General features: G+C 45.9%; 1 protein-coding gene, 1 long non-coding RNA gene and 4 other non-coding genes across 11 annotated transcripts; 3 read left to right on the plus strand and 3 right to left on the minus strand.

Annotated features, from left to right (window-relative positions):
• The first annotated feature begins 145 nt into the window (after window positions 1–145).
• Window positions 146–18657, plus strand: KIF2C (kinesin family member 2C). 2 transcript variants are annotated; one of them, XM_074545907.1, is made up of 22 exons: window positions 146–962; window positions 1070–1164; window positions 2453–2554; window positions 2775–2823; window positions 4534–4575; window positions 5355–5468; window positions 6220–6336; window positions 6738–6838; window positions 7093–7188; window positions 8070–8124; window positions 8216–8378; window positions 8647–8737; window positions 10342–10405; window positions 11508–11599; window positions 11854–11996; window positions 13397–13601; window positions 14045–14155; window positions 14650–14717; window positions 15926–16028; window positions 16106–16222; window positions 16583–16709; window positions 16899–18657. In XM_074545907.1, the coding sequence occupies exons 1-22, from the start codon at window positions 899–901 to the stop codon at window positions 16973–16975; spliced, it is 2196 nt and encodes a 731-aa protein (XP_074402008.1). In that variant the 5' UTR covers window positions 146–898; the 3' UTR covers window positions 16976–18657. The 2 variants fall into 2 exon arrangements, with proteins under 2 accessions (XP_074402008.1, XP_014131544.2); XM_014276069.3 differs by lacking the exon at window positions 4534–4575.
• On the plus strand, window positions 340–454 carry LOC141729987 (U5 spliceosomal RNA). The gene has a single exon (XR_012581489.1). It is a non-coding gene; the product is annotated as a U5 spliceosomal RNA (small nuclear RNA).
• Window positions 18658–19971: 1314 nt separating the features above from the next.
• Window positions 19972–20086, minus strand: LOC113458641 (U5 spliceosomal RNA). The gene has a single exon (XR_003379066.1). It is a non-coding gene; the product is annotated as a U5 spliceosomal RNA (small nuclear RNA).
• Window positions 20087–20409: 323 nt separating this feature from the next.
• LOC141729841 (uncharacterized) lies at window positions 20410–24844 on the plus strand. Of its 5 annotated transcripts, none has more exons than XR_012581280.1 (5): window positions 20410–21086; window positions 21623–21780; window positions 22629–22691; window positions 23289–23377; window positions 23498–24844. It is a non-coding gene; the product is annotated as an uncharacterized LOC141729841 (long non-coding RNA). The 5 variants fall into 5 exon arrangements; XR_012581284.1 differs by having other exon boundaries at window positions 23328–23377; XR_012581282.1 differs by having other exon boundaries at window positions 21623–21742.
• LOC113458642 (U5 spliceosomal RNA) lies at window positions 20523–20636 on the minus strand. Its single transcript, XR_003379067.2, has one exon. It is a non-coding gene; the product is annotated as a U5 spliceosomal RNA (small nuclear RNA).
• On the minus strand, window positions 21457–21571 carry LOC113458636 (U5 spliceosomal RNA). Its single transcript, XR_003379061.1, has one exon. It is a non-coding gene; the product is annotated as a U5 spliceosomal RNA (small nuclear RNA).
• Window positions 24845–26443: the final 1599 nt, after the last annotated feature.

The raw sequence follows: 26443 nt of genomic DNA on the forward strand, positions 1-26443 counted from the left end.
CCTCTCGGTGGGGTGGGGACAGCCAGCGAGGGGTTCTACGGTGTCCCGCTGGAGTCAAACCACTACGGGACGCGCCAGCCCTACTGAGGCTGAGCTGCCCCGCCCTGTTACCGCCTGATTTGCATACCCAGGGTGCCCCGCGGTGCCGCCGGTGTCCGGCCCCGCTGTGTCCGGTGCTGCGGCCGCTGCTCCGGGCTGTGAGTGCTGTCCGGTGTGTGTTCCCACCCGGGGCTGGGCCGGGGCTGTGGGGGTGAGAGCGGCGCGGGGGCGATCCGTGTGTCGCCGTGACCTGTGCAGAGGGGAGCAGATGGCACCAACGTCGGGGAAGGGAGTGGAGGCATACTCTGGTTTCTCTTCAGATCGTATAAATCTTTCGCCTTTTACTAAAGATTTCCGTGGAGAGGAACAGGCACGAGTGTCGAGAAATTTTTTGAGGCTCCATTTCGGTGGAGCTACCCCTATTCTGGTCAAAAATAGAAAAAACTTTTCCGTTGCAAGATGTTTCACATCTGAAATGTGGAGAAACGTCACGTCTGCCTCCTACACTGACAGTCATCACATCTGCCCAATCTCGGCGGGGTGTTCAGCCGCACCTTGATGTCCTACTGGCCCCAACCCACCCCCGGGAGCGGCGCCTCCGCCCGCCCCAAGCCGCACTCCCGCGGCAGAGCCACTCCCCTCAGCCTCCCGCCCTTCCCCAGAGCGCGGCGGTGCTGCCCGCTCTCCGGAACTCCATCTCCCGACAGCCACGCCCCGCAGCCAGGCCTGCCGGGAGATGTAGTCCCAGGGCCACTCCCGGCAGGCCGCGCGGCACGGCGGCGCGCGGGGTTTAAACCGGCGGCGGTTGCTGTGCGGGTGTCTCGCTGCTGGGGCGGGACGCGGTTCCTGTCCCCGAGCCATGGACTCCCGCCTCTGCCGCAACGTCTATCCCGGCGTCGTTATTAACATCCAGCGGAGCAGTGGTGAGGAGTGGGGAATGGGGCGTCTGCAGGCTCTCGGCCTCCGCCGCCCGCGGGAGTCCTGGCGGCGTGGGGCGGCCAGGTTTGGGCTTAATGCTGGCTGTTTCCAGGCTTAATCCACAAGGCCACGGTGAAGGTGGTGGACGTGGAGCGCTCCTGCGTGACCGTGGAGTGGTGTGAGAGCGGTGCCACTAAAGGCAAGGAGGTGAGTGCGGGCTGCTCGCGGCCCCTTCCTTCCCTGAGTGCTCCGACGCCGCCGGGCCCGGGCAGCCCGAGGCTCGTCCGGAGCGGGCGGGCAGCAGCTCGCTCCGTGCCCTCCTTGTTTTACACATAATGAAAGCAACGCTTTAAGTGTGCCGAGGTAAAATGTGAGAGCTGCAGTGCTAAATCTGTATCCTTTGCCTTTCAGAGGGATCAAGGAGGTGTTGGGCCTCTCGCACTGTCGACTCCCAATGCTCCTAAGATTCCAGTTTTCCAACTCTGTTGGCTTTCCATGTCTTACATTATGGCCTTCAGGGTCTCCTTAAAATCTGTTACTAATAAGGTCCTGGGTTTGAGTTCCTGAATTTCTGCACCAATATGAAATAAATCCAGTGTGAGATGGGATAGGAGAGAGTGGAGTCTGAGGCTGAAATCCTGACGCTTAAGTCTGATACTCAGCAAATGTGCTTGTCCTTCCAGTGTCTCTAAAAATGTGTAGACTCTGGATTTCAGTGAAAATCTTAAAAGTTGCCATTGGTTGGTTGTTAGAAACCAAGTCTTACTCTGTGCATGTGCCTACTGCATTCAAATAGAAAAAAATATACAGATTTGGATATAATGGCTAAATTGCATTTATGTGTTAAGATGTTAAATCTTTAGGAAGATACTTCAAAATACAACAATTTTTTTATGTGCTTATGTGTATATGCTGTGCGTGTGATGAGGTAAAGGCAGAATTGATTTCGCATGGGGGTCAGTCAGGAATAACTGGTCCCAGGTGAAATTGTTTGCAGTCGCAAGTGAAGATACAGGTGAATTAAGTTATGGATTAAATGCTGAATCCTTCATTTCCCAGAGTCTAAGCAGCTCTTTGACGTTTATTTCGGTAAGCACAATCACACAGTAAACACTTAATGCTCTCCTAGCACAGAAGTTACAGAGCTGCTGAGATTTACTAAGATTAGCAGTGGCAGATTAGAGCAGGGGATGCCAAATGGGCTTTGCCCTTCTCTTCAGAAGTGCTCTATGGCACCTGCAGAGCTGTGTGGTGTTTGGCAGATGAGGGTAAATGGCTTAACTAGCACATTTTGTCTGGTGTATTTAGATGTACCAGATTGTTCAATGGAATAGAAACTACTGTTTTGCTCTTCCAAGCAATTTTAATGTAACATTTGACAGGTAGTGGGTCAAGTTTGTTTGCCTTCACTGAAACTCCAGATTAGAAAAAATACCAGTCCCTAAGTGGAAGCAGCAGTATTCTAACATGTGAAATCCTGCCTTTGCTCTTGCAGGTTGATATTAGTGATGTCATTGCAATAAATCCTGAATTATTAGATCTACCTCCTGCTGATGTGAAAGAGAATGTTCCTGTGCAAGACAACGTAACTTCACAGGTAAGGGCTTTAAAGTAGCTTTGTTTTTTCTAAGATACTAATGCATTGGTCTTGTTCTGTATAATACTCTCAGTCTTAAAATTTGAGATCTCTTAACTTGCTTTTCTGTCTCATAGCTAGGCTTTGGTCAGAAATTCTTGTCATGTTGATGTTGCCCTGAAGAGCAATGCTAGGCATTTGCTGTTTACTCCAATTGCTTACAGCATTCCTTGTTTTTCAGAAACAGAAGCGTAGAACAACCCTCTCAAAAATTCCTGCTCCTCGAGAAGGTGAGAAAATGTCCATTTTTTTTTTTCCTCTGCTATGCCCTTTCACTGGATCTTTCACTGGAGCCATAATATTGTAGTTTAGTACATCTGTTAGGCAGTGCTAACAAATGTTTCATACCAATGTTTTGGACTCCTGAGGGCAGGAACTCTCCTAACAGGTTGCTGTCCTGCTCCTGTGGGCTTTGTTGATGTGTTTTCCTCTTCTGCAGTATTCCTGTAGCTATTCCCTGCTTTAAATGTCACTAGGCAGTTGCTGTTGCAGTGAGTTTGAAAGCTCTGCATGGAGCTTTGAAAATGCCACAAACAACAGAAGTTAAGTGGCAATTATTAAGATTAAAAGCGTCAGAATGAGAGTAGAAAGGATAAGGAAGAACTAGTGGTGACAAATGTATGTCTCCTTACTAAGCAGCCTCCCTGGACAATAAGTAGAGCTTTATGCTTGGAGACTTTTCAGAGCAGGCAGCCAAAGTGCCAGCTGGTGTGCCCAGCTCCCTGATTGCATGTCAGTACAATGTGCTGGGCAAAGCCAGAAGAGTAGATAGAGATGTCATTGTGGCATTGCTAAGAAATTGTTCTTCCTGAGGTGTCAGGAGTTAGAAAATGCCTATTTTCTACCTTCTCTTAGCTTTATCAGCTGACTCTTTAAGCTTTTTAAATTGCAAATGGCAGCATTACAGGTCTATTTGTAATACACTGTATGATGCTGAGGTTGAATGATTGCTGATTTAACGATTCTCTTAAAGTGCATAGTTAGCCAAAACTTTGTGCTTCTCCATTTAATTGAGCTGTAAACAAAACATCTGGGTATGTTTGGCCTCTTCTGTTGCATGCAATGTGAGACAGGGAAACTGGTCCCAGAAGACAGCAGTACAAATTCCCTGGCATCAGAGAGGAAGGAGTTATCCAAGAATCTTAATATGTAAGAAGCTGTTCTGTACTGGAGTACAGTGCAGATCCTGATCTTTCTCAAATTCAGAGAACTCCATACATTTTGTGAACTGACAAGCAAAATGATGTAAAGTCATAACTGTCTGTTAATAGAACTGGATAGCCAGCTGGAAAACACAATGTGTGTTAATCCAGTCACTGGTTGATGGAAACATGTCCTTGCAGAGGTCACAGCACTCCTGAGGTATAGAATCTAATTGCATAACTGAAATATCTGTTGCCTGTCCTAGTGGCACAGTCTTGTCACTGCTCAGAGCTTACAGCAGCAGTGTTTTCAGTATTCATCAAGTAATTTCTGTTGTTTTAACTAGCTAAGGCCCAGGAGTGTCAGAGTATCTGTCCTGTTGCAAACTCTGCACTGCACCATTTAGAAAGCTAACATCAGCTTCTCTCATGTTCTTAGACTAAACAAATTAAGGAAGATCAGCAGCTGTTGGTCTCCCCCTTATCCAGGAAAGGAGAGAAGCAGAAGCAGTGCTTTCAGAGTTAATTAAGGAATAGATATTGCCTCAGTCCCATGAATCAAAAGGAATTTTTGAGGATGCTGAATATCCTCACATACAAGAATCACTTGAATCAAACCCATTTAGATGGAGTGAATCCTCCAGTTAATCTGCCTGTCCAGGAGCACCAGCATTTATAGAAACAGTGCTGTTGAGTGTGAGATGAGATCAGGCCTGGGCATGTGGGACAAGAGAGAATGGAATAAAATGCCCTTTCTGAGTATAATGAAAATGATGCTTTTTGTTTCTAAAATTGCAGAAGTCACATTTAATGTCTCTGCAAATGAGCAGAAGATTCAAGGTAAAGAGTTAATGGGAACAATGAATTTTGTGTATGGTTTTAAGACACTTGATTCAGAATTGGAAAGAACCCTTGGTCTCCGACAGATCTGGTATCCTTTGAAATAAGTGATTCATTCTGGATAAATTCTGGTCACAAGAGGTGAAGGGAGTTCTAGCTTGCATATCACACTTTCTTTTTCATATCAGATTTGCTTTTTTTTAAACTATTGAGGTAAACATTCCAATCCTTGTCCTAGGAAGCTTTGTAAAGAACTTGATCTCAGTGAAAGAAATACCTTGGCATGTGAAAATGGAGACTGCCTACAAAGGGACCTTTTTCAAAGATTTGCTGTTGTAGTTATACAGTGTTTTTTAGCTGAATGTAGTGCCATGGAGCTCTCAGCCTACTGTGCACCACACACAGCCTGTGTGTGGGTGCCCTCATGGTGGGTGGGCACAGTGCTGCCCGTGGCCAGTTGCCAGGCTGCTGTGCCCATGTCACCATCAAAGAGTTAATTCATGCAGCCCTGCAAGTGTGAAGCTTCAGAGCATTTAGTGGTTTTCTGACTTGAAACTTCCTCCTTCCTAGGTCCTGGAATTGCAAATCTGAAATGAACTGTTTGCTTTTCTGTAGTGGTGGGTTTATTGACCACTTTTCACCCACACGCATTGCTTTGTCCTGCACTTTGCTAATGGGAAAGATCCTTTTAACCACACCTTCTTCTCCACTGCTCTGTACTTTATGAACAACTGATTAATTGCAAGTGTCTGAATGTCCCTGGATTCCTGTTTCCAAAGCTGTGCGTGGCCATTCCAGGATGTCTACTCTCACAGAACCCCAGTGTGGCTTCCAGGAAGATGAAATGGCAGTAGATCCCTCCACTTCTGTGCAAACCAGGAAATATTTGGCTGGTAAGTGGAGACACAGTTCAGTGAATTCTTAATGCGAAACAATTTTCACTTTTGAGTGCATTTAATTATTCAAACTGCAAATCTCAGTGGGAGAGCAACCTGAACTTTTTCATAGATAAAATGAGACCTAGAGGTCTGCCCGTATGCAAATATCTAGGGCTCCTGCCTGAAGTGTTTTCCAAAGGAGTTTGGAAACAATGTTGTGCATAATGATGTACTTTCTTAGCCAGAGAGCTGTGGTTGGGCAAATTGGGTGCATGTGCTATCTGCTTAATGGCATAAAATGGTATTCATGGTGCTAGAGTGGGAAGAGAAGTGCCTAAACACTGCTGACAACACACACTGTAACCATATTGGTAGTAGTTTTACCTATACTGGCTGAGTAAAGCAAGAACTTGAGCCTCTTTGAATTACAAAGTTGTAGTTATTTATTTTATTAGGCCACCCTAAAAATAGCTGAAGGCATGCCTTGCATGTTAAGTTCTACAAAAACACCGAAATAAGAGGCTTGATACTAAATTCTTGTCTAGTTAGTTTGGCCTTGAGTTGCAGCATTGCGTGAAATGGTTTTTGGCAAAGGATTTAAAAGTTTACTTGCACATTTATCACAGGTTTTAGATAGTTCACTCTCCTGCTGCAGGAGTTGAGAAATGCCTGTGGTCTATGAGGCTTTACAAGTTACAAAATTATTCTTGATCTTTGCAATCTAACTATTGGTTTTGGTCTTTGGCTTCTTTGCTTCTTTCTGCAGCTGGCCGAACCAGGCCTACTGGGCTGAGTTGTGTTCCAGAAGCTTCCCTGGAAAATGTGAATGGAAATCCAGAGAATCATCTGCCTTCTGCTAGAACCAACTGTTCAGTGAGCCCAGGTACCTGGGAACAGTGGGTAAAGACTGACTCATCAGTCAGCAGTGAATCACTGTGATTGCTGCTTTGTGTACTCAGACTAAAGCTTTGAAAAGGTGACTTTGGCAGCAAGACAGAATATCTTGATCACTTTTTATTACAGATGTGCAATTCTGTTATAGTGGCATTGCCTCAGAAATGCTGCCTTTGCTTCAGGGTGGTAGTGTAACTTCCGAGGTAGTTTCTGTGATAGTTAGATCTGGTTTGGGAAGGAAGTGCTGCAAAATTAATGGCCATCCTTCTGAAGATGATTGTTTCCTGTATGAGCTAGTCTGTCAGCAACCTGGAAAAGCTGAAATATTTGTCTTATGCTTAAAACCTAGTATGAAATTTTAACCCAAGGAACTGTTTTCATTTTATCTAGTTCGAAGAAGATCTAACATTGTGAAAGAGATGGAGAAAATGAGAACCAAGAGAGAAGAAAAGAGAGCTCAAAATAGTGAAATCAGGATAAAACGAGCACAGGTGGAGTACTCTACAATGCACCTGTAAGGGGAAATTCCATAGGACCCTGGACTACAGGAGTTTAAACCAAAACATATTTTGGACAGGCTTTGTTGTTAGAAAGCTCTACATAAGGATGGATTGATTCTGATTTTAGGAAATTGTGAATCTTGTAAAATGCTTTGAATTGCATACACCTGCTTGTTTAATATTCTCTGTGGCCTTTTTTTGCTGTAACAGATCAATTGTATTCACATCCATGGTTTTCCATGCAGGAGTTTGACAGCAGCTATCCAAACTGGGAGTTTGCACGTATGATCCAGTCATTCAGAGCAACTTTAAACTGCCAGCCAATATCTATAAGTGATCCAGTAAGTAAATACTGAGGCTACTAACTGCAGCCTGGGGACAGACTTCTCTATTTTGTACTGAAAATGTTGGCATGAAGCAGTTGGTGCATCGCTGCACCTTGGAAATCCTCTGAGCATATTGAGGAAGTTGGGGTTATCTGTAAGGTCACTTGCCTTCCCTATTTAGGGCTAAGCTGTCTTGTTTTACTTTGTCACTAGTGAAGACTCTGTGGTTCAACAATTATCATGCAATGATGTGTGACCATCAGTTGCACAGCCATCATTGTAGGAATAGGTACAATTTAAAATGGTCTGTTGACCTATTACAGAACATGCTAATTGATTTTTAAATATGTCAAAAAGTGGAGGAGCAAAAGTAGAGGTTGAAAACTAGAGAACCCTGGCTTGGTCAGTATCCTCAACCATTAAAAAACCCTGTGTACCTATTGCTGTGTGTGACAGGAGAGGAACTTGTTACCTTTCCCTTCTGTCTCACCCAATGGCATATGCACTTCCCATCTCATCTGATGTGTAGCTGTGCTGCACAAATAACTCAACTTGCTGCATCAATAAAGAACTCCAGGTTACCAAAAACCTCTGGGGTAAATGAAAATCTTAATTTGCCTGAATAATTACTTGACCATAGCTGCAGTTTTGATATCATAAATTTTGCTGGAAAGCATTTCTATCTTACATGTTGGAGAATGCTGCATGAAGGTAAATTATTTGTAGTGTTGCTTTTGCACTTGAATGCACTTTTAGACTGACATCCCTGCATGAGTGAGTCAGCTCAGAAGCAACTCTGGTCAGCATAAAGAGAAATGGATGTGAGGGAGCACTGGATCTCTCTGTAATAGAGTGAGTGCAATTGGGAAATACTTATTTTCTTACTTTTCTTTTAGATAGAAGAGCACAGGATTTGTGTCTGTGTGAGAAAGCGCCCTCTCAATAAGCAAGGTGAGTGTACTGACCAAACAGCTCTGTCTTGAATAGTTTGGTTTTTGTTCAAACGGTGTTTGTTAAAACTGAGGGTCTTTTCTGTCAACAGAACTTCTAAAAAAGGAATGTGATGTGGTTACTGTTCCGAGCAAGTGTGTCCTGATGGTGCATGAGCCAAAGCAGAAAGTGGACCTAACAAAATACCTTGAAACCCAAACATTTAGATTTGACTTTTCATTTGATGAAACTGCTTCAAATGAAATGGTGTACAGGTAATGCTTGCTGGAAATGACTTTCAGATAAAAGGATGGTGCTGTGGCCAGATGGCATCTAAGCTTAAGAAACTTACTTGAAATAAGTATTAGAATCCTTTTTGGAGGAAGCTGAAGGACTGAAAAGTCTAAGGCTTATTTTTAGCATAGCCTTACTGATTGCCTAAAGAATTGCTTATTTTTTGTTTTGTTTCTTGTGAAAACTGATGCTGATGTTGCAGTGTATGAAATATTTGCTGTAACTATTTTTTTTCTTTTGAATGTTCAGATTCACTGCTAGACCTCTTGTAGAGACCATCTTTGAGGGTGGGAAGGCGACATGCTTTGCATATGGCCAGACAGGCAGTGGCAAGACGCATGTAAGTTTTTCTCCAATTTTCTAGCTTTGATAAAGTATTTCAAACCTTCCTGATGCTTGAGCATGAGCAAGATTGTGTAAGAATTTTGGATTTTGGTTTTATTGTCTTAAAGCTAATACTTTGTAAGATGTTAACTCTTTTTCTGTAGCTTTATGTACTAGTAGGTTTCCTTTGAGATTATGTGGAAAATTGTACTGGCTTTTCAAAAGATTTAGAAAAACTCTTTTTAGAAAAAAAGAATAAGAAATATAAAAAGATTTTTTTTCTCTTTAGAAAAAAGAAAAGTGACTTTAAAAGATTCTTTAAAAGATTTAGGATGTATTGATAGGTCAGTTTTAGTCCTGGCTATTCCTTGCCTCAAATGCCTGTTGCTGTTTAACTCCTGTCTGTATAGAGGGGCTATTAGCCTACATCTGAGACATAGGCCAGTCTCTCCTGTGTTTTGAGCTTGGAGGCATTCCAAAGAATTCAGCAATTATATAAAAATAAGCCTCATGATGCACATAAATATTTAAGTGATCTGGTATTGTTTGTGAAGTGGGTGAGTTAATGTATTTGCTTTCTAACCACCCTTCCACTCTAGCATTGCAGCTTTAGGAGTTGTGAAAATTCTTTTGTCTCAAAAGAGAAAGCTTGCTCTAAACTTTCAACAGCTGTTTTGTCTTTAACTTTCTTCTTCTGGGAACTATGGGGAAGTGGAGTCAAATGTGCTGTCCTGCTCTGCAAGAAGCATTTGCCTCAAACCGCAGTGATCTGCAAAGAGCTAATGCACTGCTTTGAGTAATCAGACAGTCATTGCTGTTGTTCAGTGATAGAGGCAAGTTTTAGGTTAGGATCTCCTATCTTTAGTGTCATGTAGTGAGCTGTAGATCTTTTCCAGTAATCCAGACAAAAAGTTGGAGCTTTATACAAGTTTGAACACAGGCTGCCTTCATTGCACTGGAAAGGACAGAGAAACCTGCTTACCTGAGCCTCATTATAGGAATACAGCTGTGATGAACTAAACTCACAGGTGAAGTTACTTTCTCTTCCCAGTCCTAGGGCAAAACTAGTGCAGGGACAACAGCTGTACCTTGAGACTGGAGTGTTGCACATTAAACTCTGCTAGATTGAGACTGTGTCATGGGATTGAGCTGTGTTTTAAATAACAGTGGTAGAGCAAGTCACTGGGATAGCACTAACTGAAAAATTTTTTGTAATTAAAGATACTTGGGTCAAAGGAGTTAAATGTATTGTCTGCCCTAAATTTGTATTTTCACGTTAACTTTTGCGAGTAGTTGTAAAAATGTTTTGACCTAGATCCTAACAAATGAAGCTTTCTCTTCTGACTAGAGGCTGTTTGGTTGCACTGTCACAGTAGTTTCCTTGGAGGACCAACTGCTTTGACTCTGCACCCCAGAGCCTTACAGGTGCACTGCTTTGTGGAGGCCAGATCTTCTTTTTGAACTGATAGGAAAGCTGCAAACTAATTTGGCACTGCATTCTGGTAATCTTGCTGGCATTGGGGCTTATCTATGGTAACTTCCTAGTCTGTTTTTGGCATGAAGATCAGGTAGGCTGACTTGTTGGTGCCAAGCCTGACCCCTGGCCTGTTCTCTTCACAGACTATGGGTGGAGACTTCTCTGGGAGAAGCCAGAATGCTGCAAAGGGCATATATGCTTTTGCCTGTGAGTTGATTCTTCTATACGTACAAAAATCAGATTAATGCTTATTTTTCTTAACTAGGTAAGATCTGCTTTTCATGGTTATTTTAAAAATGCACAGTAGAAGATACATAAAGTATTTGTGTTTTCAGTAATAAGAACTGGTGTTTGCAGGAGGTATGATATTTTTTCATTCATTTCACAAAATATTTTCCTCTAGCCTGTAAGTGTCTACATCCATACTGAACTCACCAGAAGCTACTTGTTTCTGATAAGTTTACTAATTAGGCATTTGCTGGGCAGAACCATTTAATTTTGATTCTTCTGCTTTGCTTTTGTCTCAGACATATCTGAGTACAACACAACTCTATACATTTGTGATGTAAAACTTGTTAGGCAAAAGGATGTACGTATTGTGTTTCTTTCCATAAGCCATAAATGCAAAAGAAAAAAAACCTAGCATGTCCAAAATTACTTCAGAAAACAGATGCTTAGAAGCCCCCTCCCTGATAATGTCTAGAAAGTACCACAAAACCTGACCTTTACCTTCCCTTTAGAAAGACACAATGTGAACTTAGCAGCAAGACAGCCGAACCAGGAACTGGTTGGCTGATCTCTGAAAAATAGTTATGACTGGCCTGAAGGAGTCTTTGCTTTTCACCTCAGCTTCAAAATCTGGAGCCTAATTGTGAAAAGCTGCACTGGATCCAGCCACAGGGTCAACTAAGCTGGTATATTGTCTCCAAACTTCAGCAATGCAGATGTTCAGGGATGCATGTTTTCTAAACTTTCTGCAAGATGTACTTGAAACACAAACATGTGACTTTTTCAGGCCTGTCCAAAACAATAGAGGATCCCAGTGTTCCCTCAGAGCAGTAAGGATTGTTATCTGTGGGTGGCATTAGCAGTTGAAACTCTGTATTTCCCTGTTTTCAGTGCCTGGGTAAGGATGCCTCTCAATCTGTTCTCCAGATGGTAGCACAGCACTGATTGTTAGCATTTGTTTGGAGGACTGTCACTCAGTGCTAGACACTGCCTTATAGCTGTGCAGTGTTTGACAGTAGATCAAGTAGCAACTAGAATGTGTTTTAAGCCAATTAACTAAACTTGTGTCTTTCCTCACTAGCACAAGATGTCTTCCTCCTCCTAAACCAGCCCAGGTACAGGAATCAGAATCTGGAAGTCTATGTGACTTTCTTTGAAATATACAACGGAAAAGTAAGACCTGTTTTTATTTTTAAATCTTGACCTGATTTCTTTGGTTGACTATTTCATAAGTAGCTGAGTCAGACTTCATACCTTCTATAGTTTTATGTATTATGTTTATATTGGCATGTTTTGGTTTGAATTTGAAGTGTATAACTTCAAATATACTATATATATATAACTATATAACTTTATACAAAGACAGGGAAAAATACTTACAAGGAGTCCTTGTTCAGATTTGCCTCAATCTTTTTGCCTAAATATAGGTGTTTGACCTCTTGAATAAGAAGGCCAAACTTCGAGTCCTGGAGGATGGCAAGCAACAGGTCCAGGTTGTTGGTCTCCAAGAAAACCCAGTTAGCTGTGCTGAGGATGTCATCAAAATGATCTCGATGGGCAGTGCCTGCAGGTGTGGTGACTTAAAATCTATAAAAGAGGAGTCATGTCCTGTTGCATATCCATGTTTAGAAAAGCATCTATGATGCCTGTAGCTGGTGCTTTGAGATTGAAACAGAAGCTTGTTGTTCCCAGTAAAGGCACTGAGCAGTCTCTGCATGGATACCAGGGAGTGGTTACACAACAAAGGAGTGGAAGGGCTGGGTTCAGCCTGCCTCCCGTAGGAAGTGTCGGAGCTCCTTGTTCATGTATTCACATGGAACTCCAATAAGAGAAACCATTCATGTGAGGAGATGGCTGCCTTGGTGCTTTCTAGTATCAGCTAGTCCACAGGAATACAAGTAGCTCCCTGTGGGCTTGTAAGATCAAGGAACAGCAGCTGGTATGAACCATAATTACAAAAATGGTTTGGCTTAACTGCAGGCCAGATGAGCTATTCCAATGGCAACAAAAATACTGCTTGTTGTTCAGGAATCCTGTCTAAAGAATCCTTGAAAGCAGGTGCCAAGGGACAGCTGTAGGCTTGGCACATCATCCTGGCAGGAAAGGCTATGGTAGGGGCAGCTCTGCCATCATACTGGTATCTTTAATTGGGAGCTAAAATCTGTATTTCCAAGTCTTATCTGCTTCAGTTAAGTTACCACTGCTGTGGAAATGTTTGTAGGCAAATGAGAGCTTCTTGGCTTCTGTACTGCACTGTGTGGGCAAATATGCACATCCTAAAAGTTTATTCAGCATTCTGTGCAGCCTTTTTTGGCTAGCAATTTAGTCACGAACTGTTGTTATATTTCAGGCTACTCCCTCCTTTTTCCCCAGTAGCAGGAATGATGGTGGAACAGTGAACCTGCCAGCATTCTCAGGGAATAAATGATAAAGAAGGTTACAGGGAGATTTAAATTAAAAGATGTCACTCTGTGCCTTGCAGTAATGGGGCAGGTGCAGCTGCACAGCAGAGGTGAAGTGCCAAGCCAGCTTGGCTGGAGAAAGGGATTTACCATGATTGTAATGTGCTAGCACAGCTAATGCTGTTTAGTGGGGAGCTTGGCTGAGCTTACTGTATAATGGCAGATGCATTAGGAAAATGACATGTGGGTGTGCTGAAGGTGTGACTTCCAGCTCAAGTGCATGTGAGGCTTTAGCATTCAGAAAGGTATTCCAATGTAGGCTGGCTGAGTTGAGCCAGGCAGCTTAAATAGCCTTAAATTTCTATAACCAGGGTGCAGGTTGGTATTTTTCACAAGTAGTTCTGTGCTCTTATATCAGAAACAATTCTATAGTTCACACAAACTTAAAGTATTAATGTGTGGGATAAACCCTAGGAGATTATTTGAATGGCTACAGGTCTTATCTAGCGCTGTCAGGACCTGTTGTTTTGTTACACATTTCTAAGGCTTGTTTGCATCTCTGCTGAAGGACATCTGGGCAGACTTTTGCAAATGCCAGCTCTTCCCGGTCACACGCCTGCTTCCAAATCATCCTGCGCCGAAGAGGACAAATGATTGGCAAATTTTCCTTGGTGGATCTGGCAGGAAATGAAAGGGGTGCAGACACATCTAATGCTGATCGGCAGACACGGATGGAAGGTGCTGAAATCAATAAGAGCTTGCTGGCTTTGAAGGTGAGCTACAGCTCCTGGACCAGAGTGATAATCCACATGTGGATTCTAACTCTGGGGTTATCTGTTCTATTTCATTCCAGTATGAGGAAAAAACCAAAAAAGTCTTAGTTTAGGATGTGAGCAACCTAAAAATAGATTATACTTCCATTTAGAAGGTTTCCAGGAAAGTAGTGCAGTCTTGTCAGGCCAGACACTGGTACAGATATTTCAAGCTTCATTCAATGACCTTTATTAGTGTGAGGGGGTTTGTGACATATGGCTATACCTACTGTCCTGTGACAGTCAGATACCTGGAGTATATTTTAAAGATTATGAAGAACTTGGAGCAATACATGTGACCATTCTTCAGCCTGTTGGGTTTACCAGCAATTGGTGGTTGATAGCTTGCAGAGCTGTTTGAAGAGAGGTGCCAACACTGCATTCACAATACTGTCTTCTTGTAGGAGTGCATCCGAGCTTTAGGGCAGAACAAGTCCCACACCCCTTTTCGGGAGAGCAAGCTGACACAGGTGCTAAGGGACTCTTTCATAGGAGCAAACTCAAGGACCTGCATGGTGAGTATGCACATGTCAAACACAATGCTTGGTTTCTAATTCAACCAAATGGCTGCATGTTTCTCTACAGAAAGAGGTGTTTTTTTTTAAATCAGAAAGATTTAGATCTTGTTAAACAAACAAAAAACCCAAATATTTTCCTCATGGAAACTTGCCCATGGTGAGCGAGATAATAAATTTGTGAGTTGTGCCCACTCTTGTAGAAGCAGGGCTGTGGAAGTCTTTTAATACAGTGAATCTGCAAGAGAGCTTGGTGTAGTCTCAAAGGGCTTTGCTTTCTGTGGATGGTGAAGTACATCAGGTGCACACAAAGACAGTGGAAGTTGGATACAGGGGTGCTGTCATGTCCTACAGAATCCATAAAGAAAAATGGACTTGGCTGTCTCAACTCCAGCCCTTTGTCCTCAAATGTCCCAGTTGTGTGGTGAGATGTGTAGGACCATTAATGAGCAAAAGTCAGGTAGGAGTCACTAAGGTTTCTTTTGTGTTTACAGATAGCAATGATTGCTCCAGGCATGAGTTCATGTGAATACACCTTAAACACACTGAGATATGCTGACAGGTAATGGCCTTTCTGACCTGGGGATTATAATCTTATTGTAAAAGGTGGTTTAGCTGCTTTTACTCTGACCTTTGGAACTTCAAGTTTTCTTGTATTGTTTGTGTTGGCAACCTGGAGGATGGTTGTTAAGAGCAAAGTACCTTAGAACTGTCATATGAAACCAGCCTGGGTGTTGTATGTGAGACATAATAGAGATGATGTAAAACCATGAGTAATGTCTCTTCCTCAAAGGAATCTCCTCTCATGCTAGACTTCAGACTGCCCTGGTTCTTGTAGGGAGTTTACCCTGTCCTGAATGGTTATCTCTATGCCTTTTACTTTTTGTAGTACTTTGTGACCCATCTGTAAGGGTGTGCTAAGAATGTGTGTCATGAATGAGTGTTTTAGTTCACTCAAAGAATCACTGGCAAAGGTAGCAGCAAAAGCAGTTTCAAAATTAAAGGAAAGACACAGTTTGTTGGCAAGGTTCACTCTACTACTGATTAGGTGGTTAAAGCACACAGAGGAGAAAATTGACTAAAATCAATCTAAAATTAAAGTCAACTTAACTTAAAATGATCTACCTGGAAGCCTGGGGAATGGAAAAAGGGGTAAGGTTAGAAAAAGAAAGGGTAAAGATGAAAAGAACTGAAGGAGACCCTCCCCTTGAGTTACAAGGTTCATGTGATCTCCTTGTCAAACATAGCCCTGGGACTTGACCAATGGTTTAGGCCTAAAGATTTTAACTGCACTTAATCCATAGCCTAATTTAAATAATTTAACATAAGATTCTATTGAATTTACTATAAGCACAACACTCACAGGCCTAACTTACTTACAAGTACTTAACATACTTAAGAATCTAAGACTGTAACCTTCATAGTATATTTGCTGTAGCACAGTCACACACATACAAGGGGTATGTACCACCTGCCGTGAAGGGATTTTGGTCCCAGCTCAACTGATGCCTGTGTAACTGCCAGAGTGGCTCATGGATGCCAGACAGAAAAGTTTCCTTAACACAAACATCTCCTGGCTTTCCTTCCCACGGTATTCAGGAGTTTCTGCCCATATAAGCCTGTTCTGGGGATGGTAACTGTGTGACTCTTAAAGTGCAACTGAATGCTTCTTGCTGAGTACTGATTGATTGATTGCAGCAGCTGATTTGTGATGCTGTAGCCAAGAAACTGATGAAAGATGGATTTGAGTGACAAATCTTCTTGTTGCAGAGTGAAAGAGCTCAGCCCTCATGATGGAGGCAGTGAAACCCAGAGTCAGATGGAGACTGAGGAGGCTGAGACCAGTACTGAAGGCTCAGATCTTCAACTCAATGTATGTATGGGCAGTGGGCTAACCAGAACTCAAAGCTGGGAACAACCTGCTGTTCTTACCTGGGCTGTTTCTTACAGTTCTGCAAGGATGAGGAGGAAGAGTTCTCTCCACACATGTTCAACTATCGAGAGGTTATGACTCAAATCAGTGAACGGGAGGAAAAGGTTGTAGAACAGCTCAGAGAACTGAGACAGGTATGGGGCAGCAGCACACCCAGCCCAGGCCACTTTCTGTATGTTGATAGCAGCTTGCTTTGTCTGGGCCAAGTGCTGCTGGGGAGGTACCAATGCAAGATGCTGTACTACTGGTGTTACTTCTTCCTCATTGCCAACTTTTTCCTGTATTTTCTGGCCTAGCTGGTTAAACTGGGGCATTTCAGTGCTTTTGCCAATTCCCTTTCCCCTCCAAATAGCAACCTCTACTTGCTGCTAATGAGCACTGATGGCTCCTGGTCTGCAGAAGTTCAGCTATGTTGATTAGACTGCCAGATTTGAAGAAACTAATTGAATTTCTAGAAATTCCATTTCTCATCCCTGTTATCCTTGTAAATACAGAAAATGACTACTGAACTTGACTGCCTCTTGGAAATCACAGAGAAACCAGATTATGATCTTGAGACCTTTGTGAGCAGAGCTAATTACTTCATAGAGGACAGCTCAAGAAATTTCCTTAGTGTCAGAGGTATGTTAGAGCCTGTATCTGACTAGCACTCTCACTAATGCTTTTCCAAAGACCTGAAAGTAACACCAGCATAGCTGTGGGGGTTTGAGCACCCAGCCCTGCATAGCTGAGGTCTGCTGAGACTGACAGCTGTTCTGGAGAGTTCAGCTTCCTGATCAGTCACCCTGTTACTCTTCCCTTTTGTTACAGAAACACTGGATGCCCTGGGGACTGCCATGCAACTGGAGGAGCAAGCCAGCAAGCAGATTAGCTGGAAGAGGCCTTAATCATTACAGCAAAACCTGGTTCACAAGCAATCTTTCATGCACTTGTCTTGTCTTGCATGTTTGTCAGTGGTTTGTATCACTCCTGTTTTAATGTGGTAGGGTGTCTGCAGGTCACATGCCCAAGGGCAGTGAACACAGCAGCCTTTTTCTTCATGGCCTGTATCAGGGTACTCAGCCAAGTGCTAAAATGCACCCACTGCAAGGCTTGGGTAGGGGGCCTGAGAGTCTGCAGTCTCTGCCTGCAGAGATAGCTAGCCCTTTGCTGGTGACAGTGGTCTCCCCTGACAGACCTACACATGTATAGTACATTACCTTTTCCAGATGTGCTTGAAACATTGCAAAACTGTTACAAGTTTTGCTTTTCCAGAAGGAAAGAAAATTGACTATATGATTGTAAAAACCAGTATTTTAAGAAGTTGAATAAATAAATGTTCTTGGATTTCACTATCTTATCTGTCCTATAAAAAATATTTCTTGCTAATTATGGTAAAGTTTAACAGCTCCTAAAGACTGGCTGGTTGTTGGTAGGGAGGCTGATTTCTTGGATGAAGTTTCTTTTCAAAGTCTTTATACTTGTAATGTTTACATAAAAATCACTCAAAATACATTTTGTCTCTTAATTTTGAGATGCTGCTGGGACCCCCTAGCAGGGGGGAAGGTGGCTTAGGGGTAGCTGTCTGCTGCCATGGCCCTTGTGTGCAGCCTGGGTCCAAACTGCCCTGCAGACCTTTTCTCTGGGAAAGAGCAGGTTAGGGGAGGAACAGTTGTAGGGCATGTGCTAGTGCCTGCTCTTCTACTTATTCAGCTCAGTTCAGCATTTATCTTCAAAAGCACAAAACAGTTGTGTGAGCTCTAGGTTCAGCCACACAGGATGCAGCTGTGCAAACATCAGATCACAAAGGAACCCTTCTACCATTACTCCCTCTTTTCTTGGAGCTACCTTCTCCCTTTGAAAGTCAAGGATGTAATTTAAGTGACAAGGCCACCCCCAGCTCTGCACCTGCCATCTGTGGACTGCATCCTTGCTGTGTGTCTGGAGATGCCAGCTATATTGGAGACCTGGATTCAGCCTGGACTGGATCAATTGTGGGCAGTGTTTCAGGGCTGGCTTGGAAAAGATAGCAGAAGAGTTATGGATTTTTGAAGGATGTGAGCAAACATTAGTCACAAGGACTTAAAGAAGGGATGCTTCAACCCAGGTATGATCCTCCTCCACTGCTTGGGCATTTTGTGCTCAATAGTTTAGGTTCTGGGAGCAGAGTGGGGCTGAGTGCTCTGAGGGTTTCTGAACTGTGAAAGGTGACTTGGACCTAGGTTCTGCCTGCATCATACTAAGATGGCACAGCCAGAGCAGAAGGGCTGTTATGCCATACTAAAGCAAGACAATCCTGTTCCACTTCAGGTGTTAGTACTCTTGGATTACCCAGCCTTTCCCTGTGCAAGGAACAAGGTGTTGCCCACTTCCTTCCCTCTGTGCCCTAACATTGTTTATTTTCCCTGTATCTGCCTTTGGAGTTAGAGACCTGATCTGCAGGCCAGCAGCTCCTACCCTGGATGGGGGAAGAGCCACCCAAGGGCCTGAGTCTGTGCCTCTTGGTGCAATCCCAATGGAAAATGCTGTGTTCCTGTCCTGCCCTAGTAGCACCAACAGATACCAGTCCCAAAATAAACAAGAAATGTTCAGCTGTGCATGGTTTGACAATCATTTAAAACTGGGGCTTGCTGAGAACCAACTGCTTAATGATCAGTGGGAACTTCCTGGTATACATTAAAGTCTGGCAAGCTTCTTCTGTCACCATAAAAACCCCAGGACTCAAATATCACCACCCTTACTTCTGAGAGGATGTCACTGGAAAACTCCTCAGGTTTGCCTCCCTGCCTGCTAAGCATTTTCTGCCATTTGCTTTTGCAGAAAAGGTGTTCTAACAGCACTATCTTGTGGACACTGCAGGAACTTCACACTGAATAAAGCAATTTTAGTGCAAATAGCTGAATTTCATGGAGGACTATGCAGTCAATGATAGGCACTAGGTTTTCCAGTGGGTGGCTGATGTTATAAAAGGGTGGTGCACTGCTGGCTGTGGCTCCCAGCTGTGTGGAGGATCCAGTGGCCATGAGCAATGCAGCACCCTTCAGCCCTGTGCAGGACATACCTTGCTTCCAGGCCCAGCCACCAAGGGTGACAATACACAAGGCCAGTCAGATTTCACATCTCCTTGTAAAGAAAATTTCAAGCCAGTTCCAGTGGCAGGAGCAGGGAGGGTATGAGCACTTCTACCTGCAGGCAACTACTCTGTCTCATTCCCAAACACCCGTTTCCAATCAGCTTAGGGCTGGAGTCTTGACAGAGGTGGGACACTCAGCAGGGAGGAGTGCCAGAGGTGAATGGGTGAATCTTTCCTGGGAGGAACATATCCCAGTTCTTGGGATGCCATTTCTCTAAGGTTCTTTTTATGGTCCTGTGGATTCTGCTCCAGTGTCCCACCCAATGACTTTTGTGGTAGCTGCCTGTTAAACATACTCTCTCAGCCAGTGTGGCTGTGTGTGTATGTGGACCATTAGGAAGGAGAGAATGATGCTTTGAAACACGTCTAAGATGTTAGAGGTGGAGTTACTCTGCTGGCATGAAAGGAGGATGGAGCACATGTAATTTTTCAGGAAACACTGTGGCTACATATAATGATCAATGCACAGGCTGCAGCTCAGGCAGTCTGGGCTACTGTGGCCTGCACTGCTGAGCTGGAACTGTTCACCATCCTCAGCAGCAGCCCTCAGCACATCTCTGGAGGCCTGCAGGGTGGCATTAGTGCTGCAAGCAACCCCATCCTGAACCGGAGCAGCCCTTGCTGCTGCACCCCTCGCCGCAGAGGACAGCCCCTGCACCTCTCTTGCCAGTCCAGGGATGATGGACCCAGAGCATCAGCCCCGCTAGCCAATCCGGGCGGTCACAGCTCAATTATACAATTATTAATTCTATTATTAACCGAAATAAATGTAGCTCCACCGAAATGGAGCCTCAAAAAATTTCTCGACACTCGTGCCTGTTCCTCTCCACGGAAATCTTTAGTAAAAGGCGAAAGATTTATACGATCTGAAGAGAAACCAGAGTATACCCGAACCCCCATCTCCGACATTGGCCCCGTCTGCTGCACCCCCCATAGGTGAGGGCGAGGCCAGCCCGCCCGGGGGTCCCGGCCCCGCATCCCCGCCCGGCCAGGCCCCGCGGGCCGCACACGCCGGGCGGCCCCCAGAGCCCGGGGGGGGACAGCGGCCGCAGCCCCGGAGAGCGGCGGGGCCGCGGAGCACCCTGGGCACGCTGGGCATGCAAATCAGCCCCGGAACGGGCCGGCCGGAAGGAGCGGGAGGAGCCGGCGGCGCGGAGGGGCGGGGCGGGTCGGTGTTGCTGACATCTTTGCCGCAGCACGTCATTATCCCCACGGTCCGAACCGCTAGGGACTGCTGATATTCCCCATTGCCGCAATTAGTTACCAACAACCCACCCCAATGAACGCTCAGCATTTCCTCTTTCTTTAACCGTAAATGGTTAGCTCCACTGTAAGGGAGCCACAAAAATTGTCGTAAGACTCGTACGCGTTTCTCTCCACTGAAATCTTTAGTAAAAGGGGAAAGATTTATACGATCTGAAGAGAAACCGGAGAACAGCCATGCTGCACCCCGCACATATGCCCACTCCCCGCTGCCGCCCCACAAGACACGGCGACCTTCACTCAGTTCCTTTCCCTACTTCCCTCTCCTTCCGGAGCCTCACCCAGCTGGGCACCAGCCCCCGGCCGGTACCACAGCCCGGCTGGCCCGAGCCCGGAGCGGCGGCGCTCGGCGGGGCCGGCCCGGTGCCGCCCGCCCTGCTGCCCGGGGATGCTGATCACACCAAGCCCGGTGCTTCCTGCCCTGCTGCCGGGGCGGGGGGTAGCGAAGAGGGGCAGCTGGGGACAAAGCGAGCCGGGAGCGGATAAGGACCCCGCGGCGCTCGGGTCTGGCCGCATCGTCGCCACGGCAAGGAGAAGCCGCGCAGACGCAAAAAGTCGGCTCCGGGAAAGGCCACCATACGCCGCCGCCACGGATCAGAGCTAGACAGAGTGGGGAGCTTGCGGTAGGGGTCCCACGCAAGGTGCTGAGCTCCGAGCGGGCGCCAACACCACCCTTGTTCTTCTGGGAGGGGTGGAGTGCCCGGGACTGCCGGGCAGGTGCCCGGCTCTCGCTTCTCTCGGAGGCCGAACCGCGGACACGCAGCTGCTCCGCTGCACCGCCCGGGCCAGGAGGAGGGGTTCCCGATCCCCGCTCCGTCACGGCCATCTTCTGACCCGACACGGGCAGTGAGGCGGCCAACCGGGCGGGGGTAGGGGCGGTGCGGATGGAGGGTCCGTGCTGCCGAGGGACCAGAGCAGATTGCGCGTCAGGCCCGGAACCCCGCAACCTTATAAACAACTGTAGCTTGCTCTATCTTTAACCAGAATAGGGGTAGCTCCACCGAAATGGAGCCTCAAAAAATTTCTCGACACTCGTGCCTGTTCCTCTCCACGGAAATCTTTAGTAAAAGGCGAAAGATTTATACGATCTGAAGAGAAACCAGAGTATGGCCGTAGCGCCGCCCTCGGCAGGTACCCATTCCCGACTGTCCCTCCACAGATACAGCGACACCGATTGCTCCCAGATTCGACCCTCTGCTGCCTCGTCCCGTTCTCCCGGCAGCGCTCAGAGCTCAGCCTGGCACCGGAGCAGCGGTACCGGGGAGCGGCGGCCCGAACGGTACCGTGTGTGCGGCACCCCCGCGCGGTGCACCCTGGGTATGCAAATTATCCCGAATAGTAATAAGGCGCCCCGCCCCGCCCAGCCCCGTGTCGGTCGCAGCCAGGCTGGATCGGGGCCCCGGGGACGCACGACGGGGACCGCCCGTGCCCGCCCTTTGCCCCCAGCACGCTTGCCAGGCTACCCCACAGCGCCCAGGGTGGGTAGGCAGCTCTTACCTTTGTACTGGAGCTCCGGGAGCACGCCCAGCACGGGCTCCATGAACAGACCGGGCACATCTCCCATCCTATCCTGGGGGGGAAAGGGCGGAGTGACTGGGACAGTCTTCACACAGTTCTCCAGACTGTTCTCTTCCAGGCAGTAGGGCTACCCAGTGCAGCCAGAATGCCAAGGAGACAGGCACAGCTCCTGCCTGAGCAGGGATGGGCGCAGGTGGTAACACTGCCCGTAGCCCCCAGCAAGGCCCACTCCTCACCTGCCTGAGCCCCGTGCTGGGCTTGGGGGGCGGTACACAACAGTACAGCTCCGAGCCCTTGCGAATCTTGGCTCTGGTACTTGGGGTTGCTGTGGCCCAAAGAGTCCAGCAAAACCTGTGCATCTTTTTGACCTTCTGCTGTGTTGGAGGCATTTAAGAACTTGGTCTGGGCTTGCACCCTTGTGCTGAGAAAGAGATGCCATCAGCAGGCAGAGGGAAGGGAATGGCTCAGTGCAGCAAGCAGCCCCAGGGGCCAGAGGTCAGGAAGAATATCCTTGCCTGGATGAGGACAAAGCACAAATGGACATGCTGTGTGCCACAGCTTTCACAAATGAGCTCCTCATACTCCCGGCCAGTGTCTCCAGTGAGCAACAGCAGCTTTTTAAACCCTCTTTTGTCCTCTTCTTTCAGGTAGTTCAGCCTCAGTATTTCCAGAGGAATCAAGACACCTCTGATCTCCAGAAATTCAGTAAGGTATGTGTGGCTGCAAGGCTGCAAGAATAAGGGGAACAAGGCCAGAAATGTCACTTGCCTTGGAGCCCATCTTCCTCTGCCAGCATGCCATGTCCTGGGAGCCATCACCTCCCATCTCACTGCAGTCAGTGGGTAGAGGTCTGAACTGGATAATGTCTCTGCACAAAAGCATGGACCATCCTCTTGCAGGCAGGCAGAGGCAGCACACTCATCCAAATGTGAGAAAAACACTGATTCTAGGTCCCTGAGAGATGGGTTACATGGCTTTCCCTTCAGTTCCATCTTTTGATAACCAGGGTGTTTTTTAAGCCTGCAGAATGTGGCTGGATGTGGATGTCTCTGTCTCTGTAAAAGCTTATTCTTTAAACAGCTTTTCAGTAGAGACCTTGCCCATCCTCTGCATCTCACTACCACACACACCTCCAGCTGTCCAAGGAAACAGATGCAGCATCCTGAGCCACACTGTTAGGTGGGCCAGAAACAATCTGGCTCTCTGGGAACTCCAGCTGCAGCTCTGGTCCTGCCTTGTTTTAACGAAGCTGTTGAGGATGCAACAGTTGTTTGAGCAACTTTGTGGGCACTATCCCATTTCTGCAGGAAAACCATGATGGCTAATGGCTTCCTGCTCTTTGACAGATGCCATGATCTCTTCTGCCTAGAGAAAAATGAGAAAGAAGTGTAAAAAGGTCTGTGAAGAGAGACTGTACAAATGAATTATCAGTAGAACCACATTTTAAATCTCTGTCAAATAATATGAAAGCAATTAGTAACCATTTAATCTCATTTCTCTTATACTCATTTCATAGACAGGAAAACTAGCAAAAGGAGAGTTCCTGGTATGTCTGAAGCTGCACAATGAATCTGTGACAGACTTGAGATTATTTTCCTGGGCAGGTGGTTTCACCACAGTTCTTTTCTCTGCTCTGCTAATAAAGTAATTTTGATGTTACCCATTACCCCAGCCCTGTTTCTCACTAGCCTCATGATATGAACACTGCGTCTCATATCTGACCTGCCAGGGAATAAATAGAGTGAAATGAGAGCAGAAATAGGTATGGATTTATGGGGAGTGACAGGGTCAAGGGGGCTGTAAATGCCTGTTAGCACAGCAGCACAGCCCTCACTCACCTGCTGGAGCGACAGCCATGTGGACATCCACCCCAGGAACATGTGCCTGGCCTTGGCACTGGGAAAGTGCTTTGGCACCCTTCAGCATGCCAGACATTTGCTCCATTTTTTCCCTATTTATTTTTAAACAATCTAAGAAAAGCTAAAATTATAAGAGCTATAAGCAAGAAGACAGAAGTTCCAGAAACATCCCTTGTCTGCAATTCCTTCTATTTCTTCACACAGGTGTTAAATAAAGAAATCTACATTTTTCCAAGTGTCTTTGGCACACTTTTTGGCTCAGGATGATACCCTTTAGTGCAGTTTGACAAATGTGAAGGTGCTCTTAGTAAGGGAGATGGAATACCAGAGACTGAGTTTCCATTTGTGTGGCAATCCCACAGCTGTGCATGATTCTGGCTGGAGGACACTGACCAGTCTCAAGGAGCCTCACAGTTCAGCACCAGGCTCTGAGGGATAAGGTCACAAACAGTGCCATTAACACAGGTGCCTTGTCCTCCACCAAGCTGTATCAACATGCCTAAGGACAAGAAAGGAATTCACACCTTGTCTAATGCACTTCTTGGGCTTCCTACCTAACAAAAGCACCATTTATGTTTTATTTAAGTGTGGTTTATTGAGAAAAAGAGTTCAAATAACATAAATCTTTGTGTTTCAGAATAAGAAGTTTCTTTCAATGTAATACAAATCATCAAGATTACCAGTTTCCCATTTACAAAGTGCTTAAGCCCTTTCTCCTGGTATCTGGATAAAAATTTCAAATCAGTTCCAAAACATCCCCAAGATACCTGCTCTCAAAAGTAACTTTATACTCCTCTTACCTGAACCAGACTGAAAACAACCACTGAGATGTGAACATGTATCTCAGTGCCTAAAAACAAACAAGTAAAGTCTCCAAAAAGCTGGCTGAGAAACAGTGCTTGAGGATTAGGATGAGATGGAATTTCATTTGGGAATTAACGGTCTGTGTTCTGTAAGGCATCTGTGTCCTTGGCAGGGCGTTTTCAGGACCTCCTTTGCAGAGAAGCAGGTTTAAAATAAATCCATTTTCCCAAAATAGTTGTGATTGAAAATGTTATTAGCCATAACAAATGTTAGTGCTGACAGGAGAATGGCCTGTTAGGGGCCTCTGCTGAAACAGTCAAGTGAAAGTCATATTTCACATTATTGCAAGCATTTTCCTGTGATTTACAGAATATTTGTGAAACATTACTTGCAAGGCATATGATTGATATTGAGAGAACAGCTCGTGTGTAGGGGGAATCTGTATTTCACAGAGACTGTTTGCATGAAATTTACAGTCCCATAAAGTGCTCCTCTGTCCTCAACAGAGATCTAGTTAAAAGAACTTTACAGTCTGAAACATCCCAAAATTGATTGTAAATTAAGGTTTCTGTATTCATGTTTAAGATGCTGGTGGTGTAATGCTGCAGTAACCCCCTCACACTACTCAGAAATACTTGCACCAGCCTCTGGACGTGAGGATTTTAGTGATACAATGGGCTTGCCTATGAATCAATGGAAAGAAAAAAAAACTTTGAAACAATGATGACATGGCTTCAGAGGATACAGTGCTGTCTGTCTCTGGCTGCTGTAATAACATCATTTGCTGACAAAGGAGTATTTAAGCCAACATTCCAAAGTACCCTGAAAATGTACATTAATGTTTTTATTATGAACAGTTTACACATGGGAACGTGCAGACACAGGGAAGTTAAATGACTTGCCTGAATCATTTGTCAGTGCTAGCATCAACATGTAACTCCTGGTTGTTGGCTTCATACTCTGCTGTCAACAGTGCTGGGCGGCCACCCAGTCCACTGGACCTAATAATCAAAACAAGGCTGGGTCAGGGCAGGGCTTTATTCCTGCCAAGAAAAAAAACAGTGATTTAGGAACTGTCTCTGGCAATTCAGCAGTTCTTTACATCCAGAGTCCTGCTTAATCATCAGATTGAGATCAAAAGGCACACTGGTGCTGCTTCAGCCTCACACTGAGTGTGAGGTGCCAGGGAATGATGGCCTTGGACTCATGGAAGGACAGAGTGGCAGTGATTTGGTGCTACCTTTGCATCTTACAACATCAAGGTTGTGCCCAGCCTCAGGCAGAACTTAGGGCCTGTTTCCCTGGCAGGCTTCCCCCTTTCCTGGCACACCTCAAGTCCTCCATGCACAGTGCACCTTCCTCAGTGTACCCTAACACCCTCAGCCCCTCAGCCACAGTCCTGCCGGGTCCTCTCTGACCCGCATGTCCTGCCTGTGGCCCCACAGCCCCAAACCCAGCCCTGCCTCTTCCCAGCCGGGCCTGCACTGCCCCCCTGCATCCATCCACATCTGATCCACTGCAACCTCAGCATTCCCTGCCCCAGGGAATCCACCATCCCACAGCCCCTCCTGACCCAAACACCCAGAGCAGGGCTAACAACCCCTCTCACCCTCATGCCCGCCATATCCCTCGGCCCCCCTGGCTGCCATCCCCGCTCCAGGCCCTGCGTCCGCCTCAGCCGGGCCCTGCGGCCCCCCTGGCTGCAATCCCCTCTCCAGTTCCCCTCAGCCGGGCCCTGCGGCCCCCGCCCGCCTCAGCCCCACGCCCCTGCCCCGAGGGGGCGGTTACCCCGCAAAATG

The sequence above is a fragment of the Zonotrichia albicollis genome, chromosome 8 (assembly GCF_047830755.1).
Source record: "Zonotrichia albicollis isolate bZonAlb1 chromosome 8, bZonAlb1.hap1, whole genome shotgun sequence".
Taxonomy (NCBI): domain Eukaryota; kingdom Metazoa; phylum Chordata; class Aves; order Passeriformes; family Passerellidae; genus Zonotrichia; species Zonotrichia albicollis.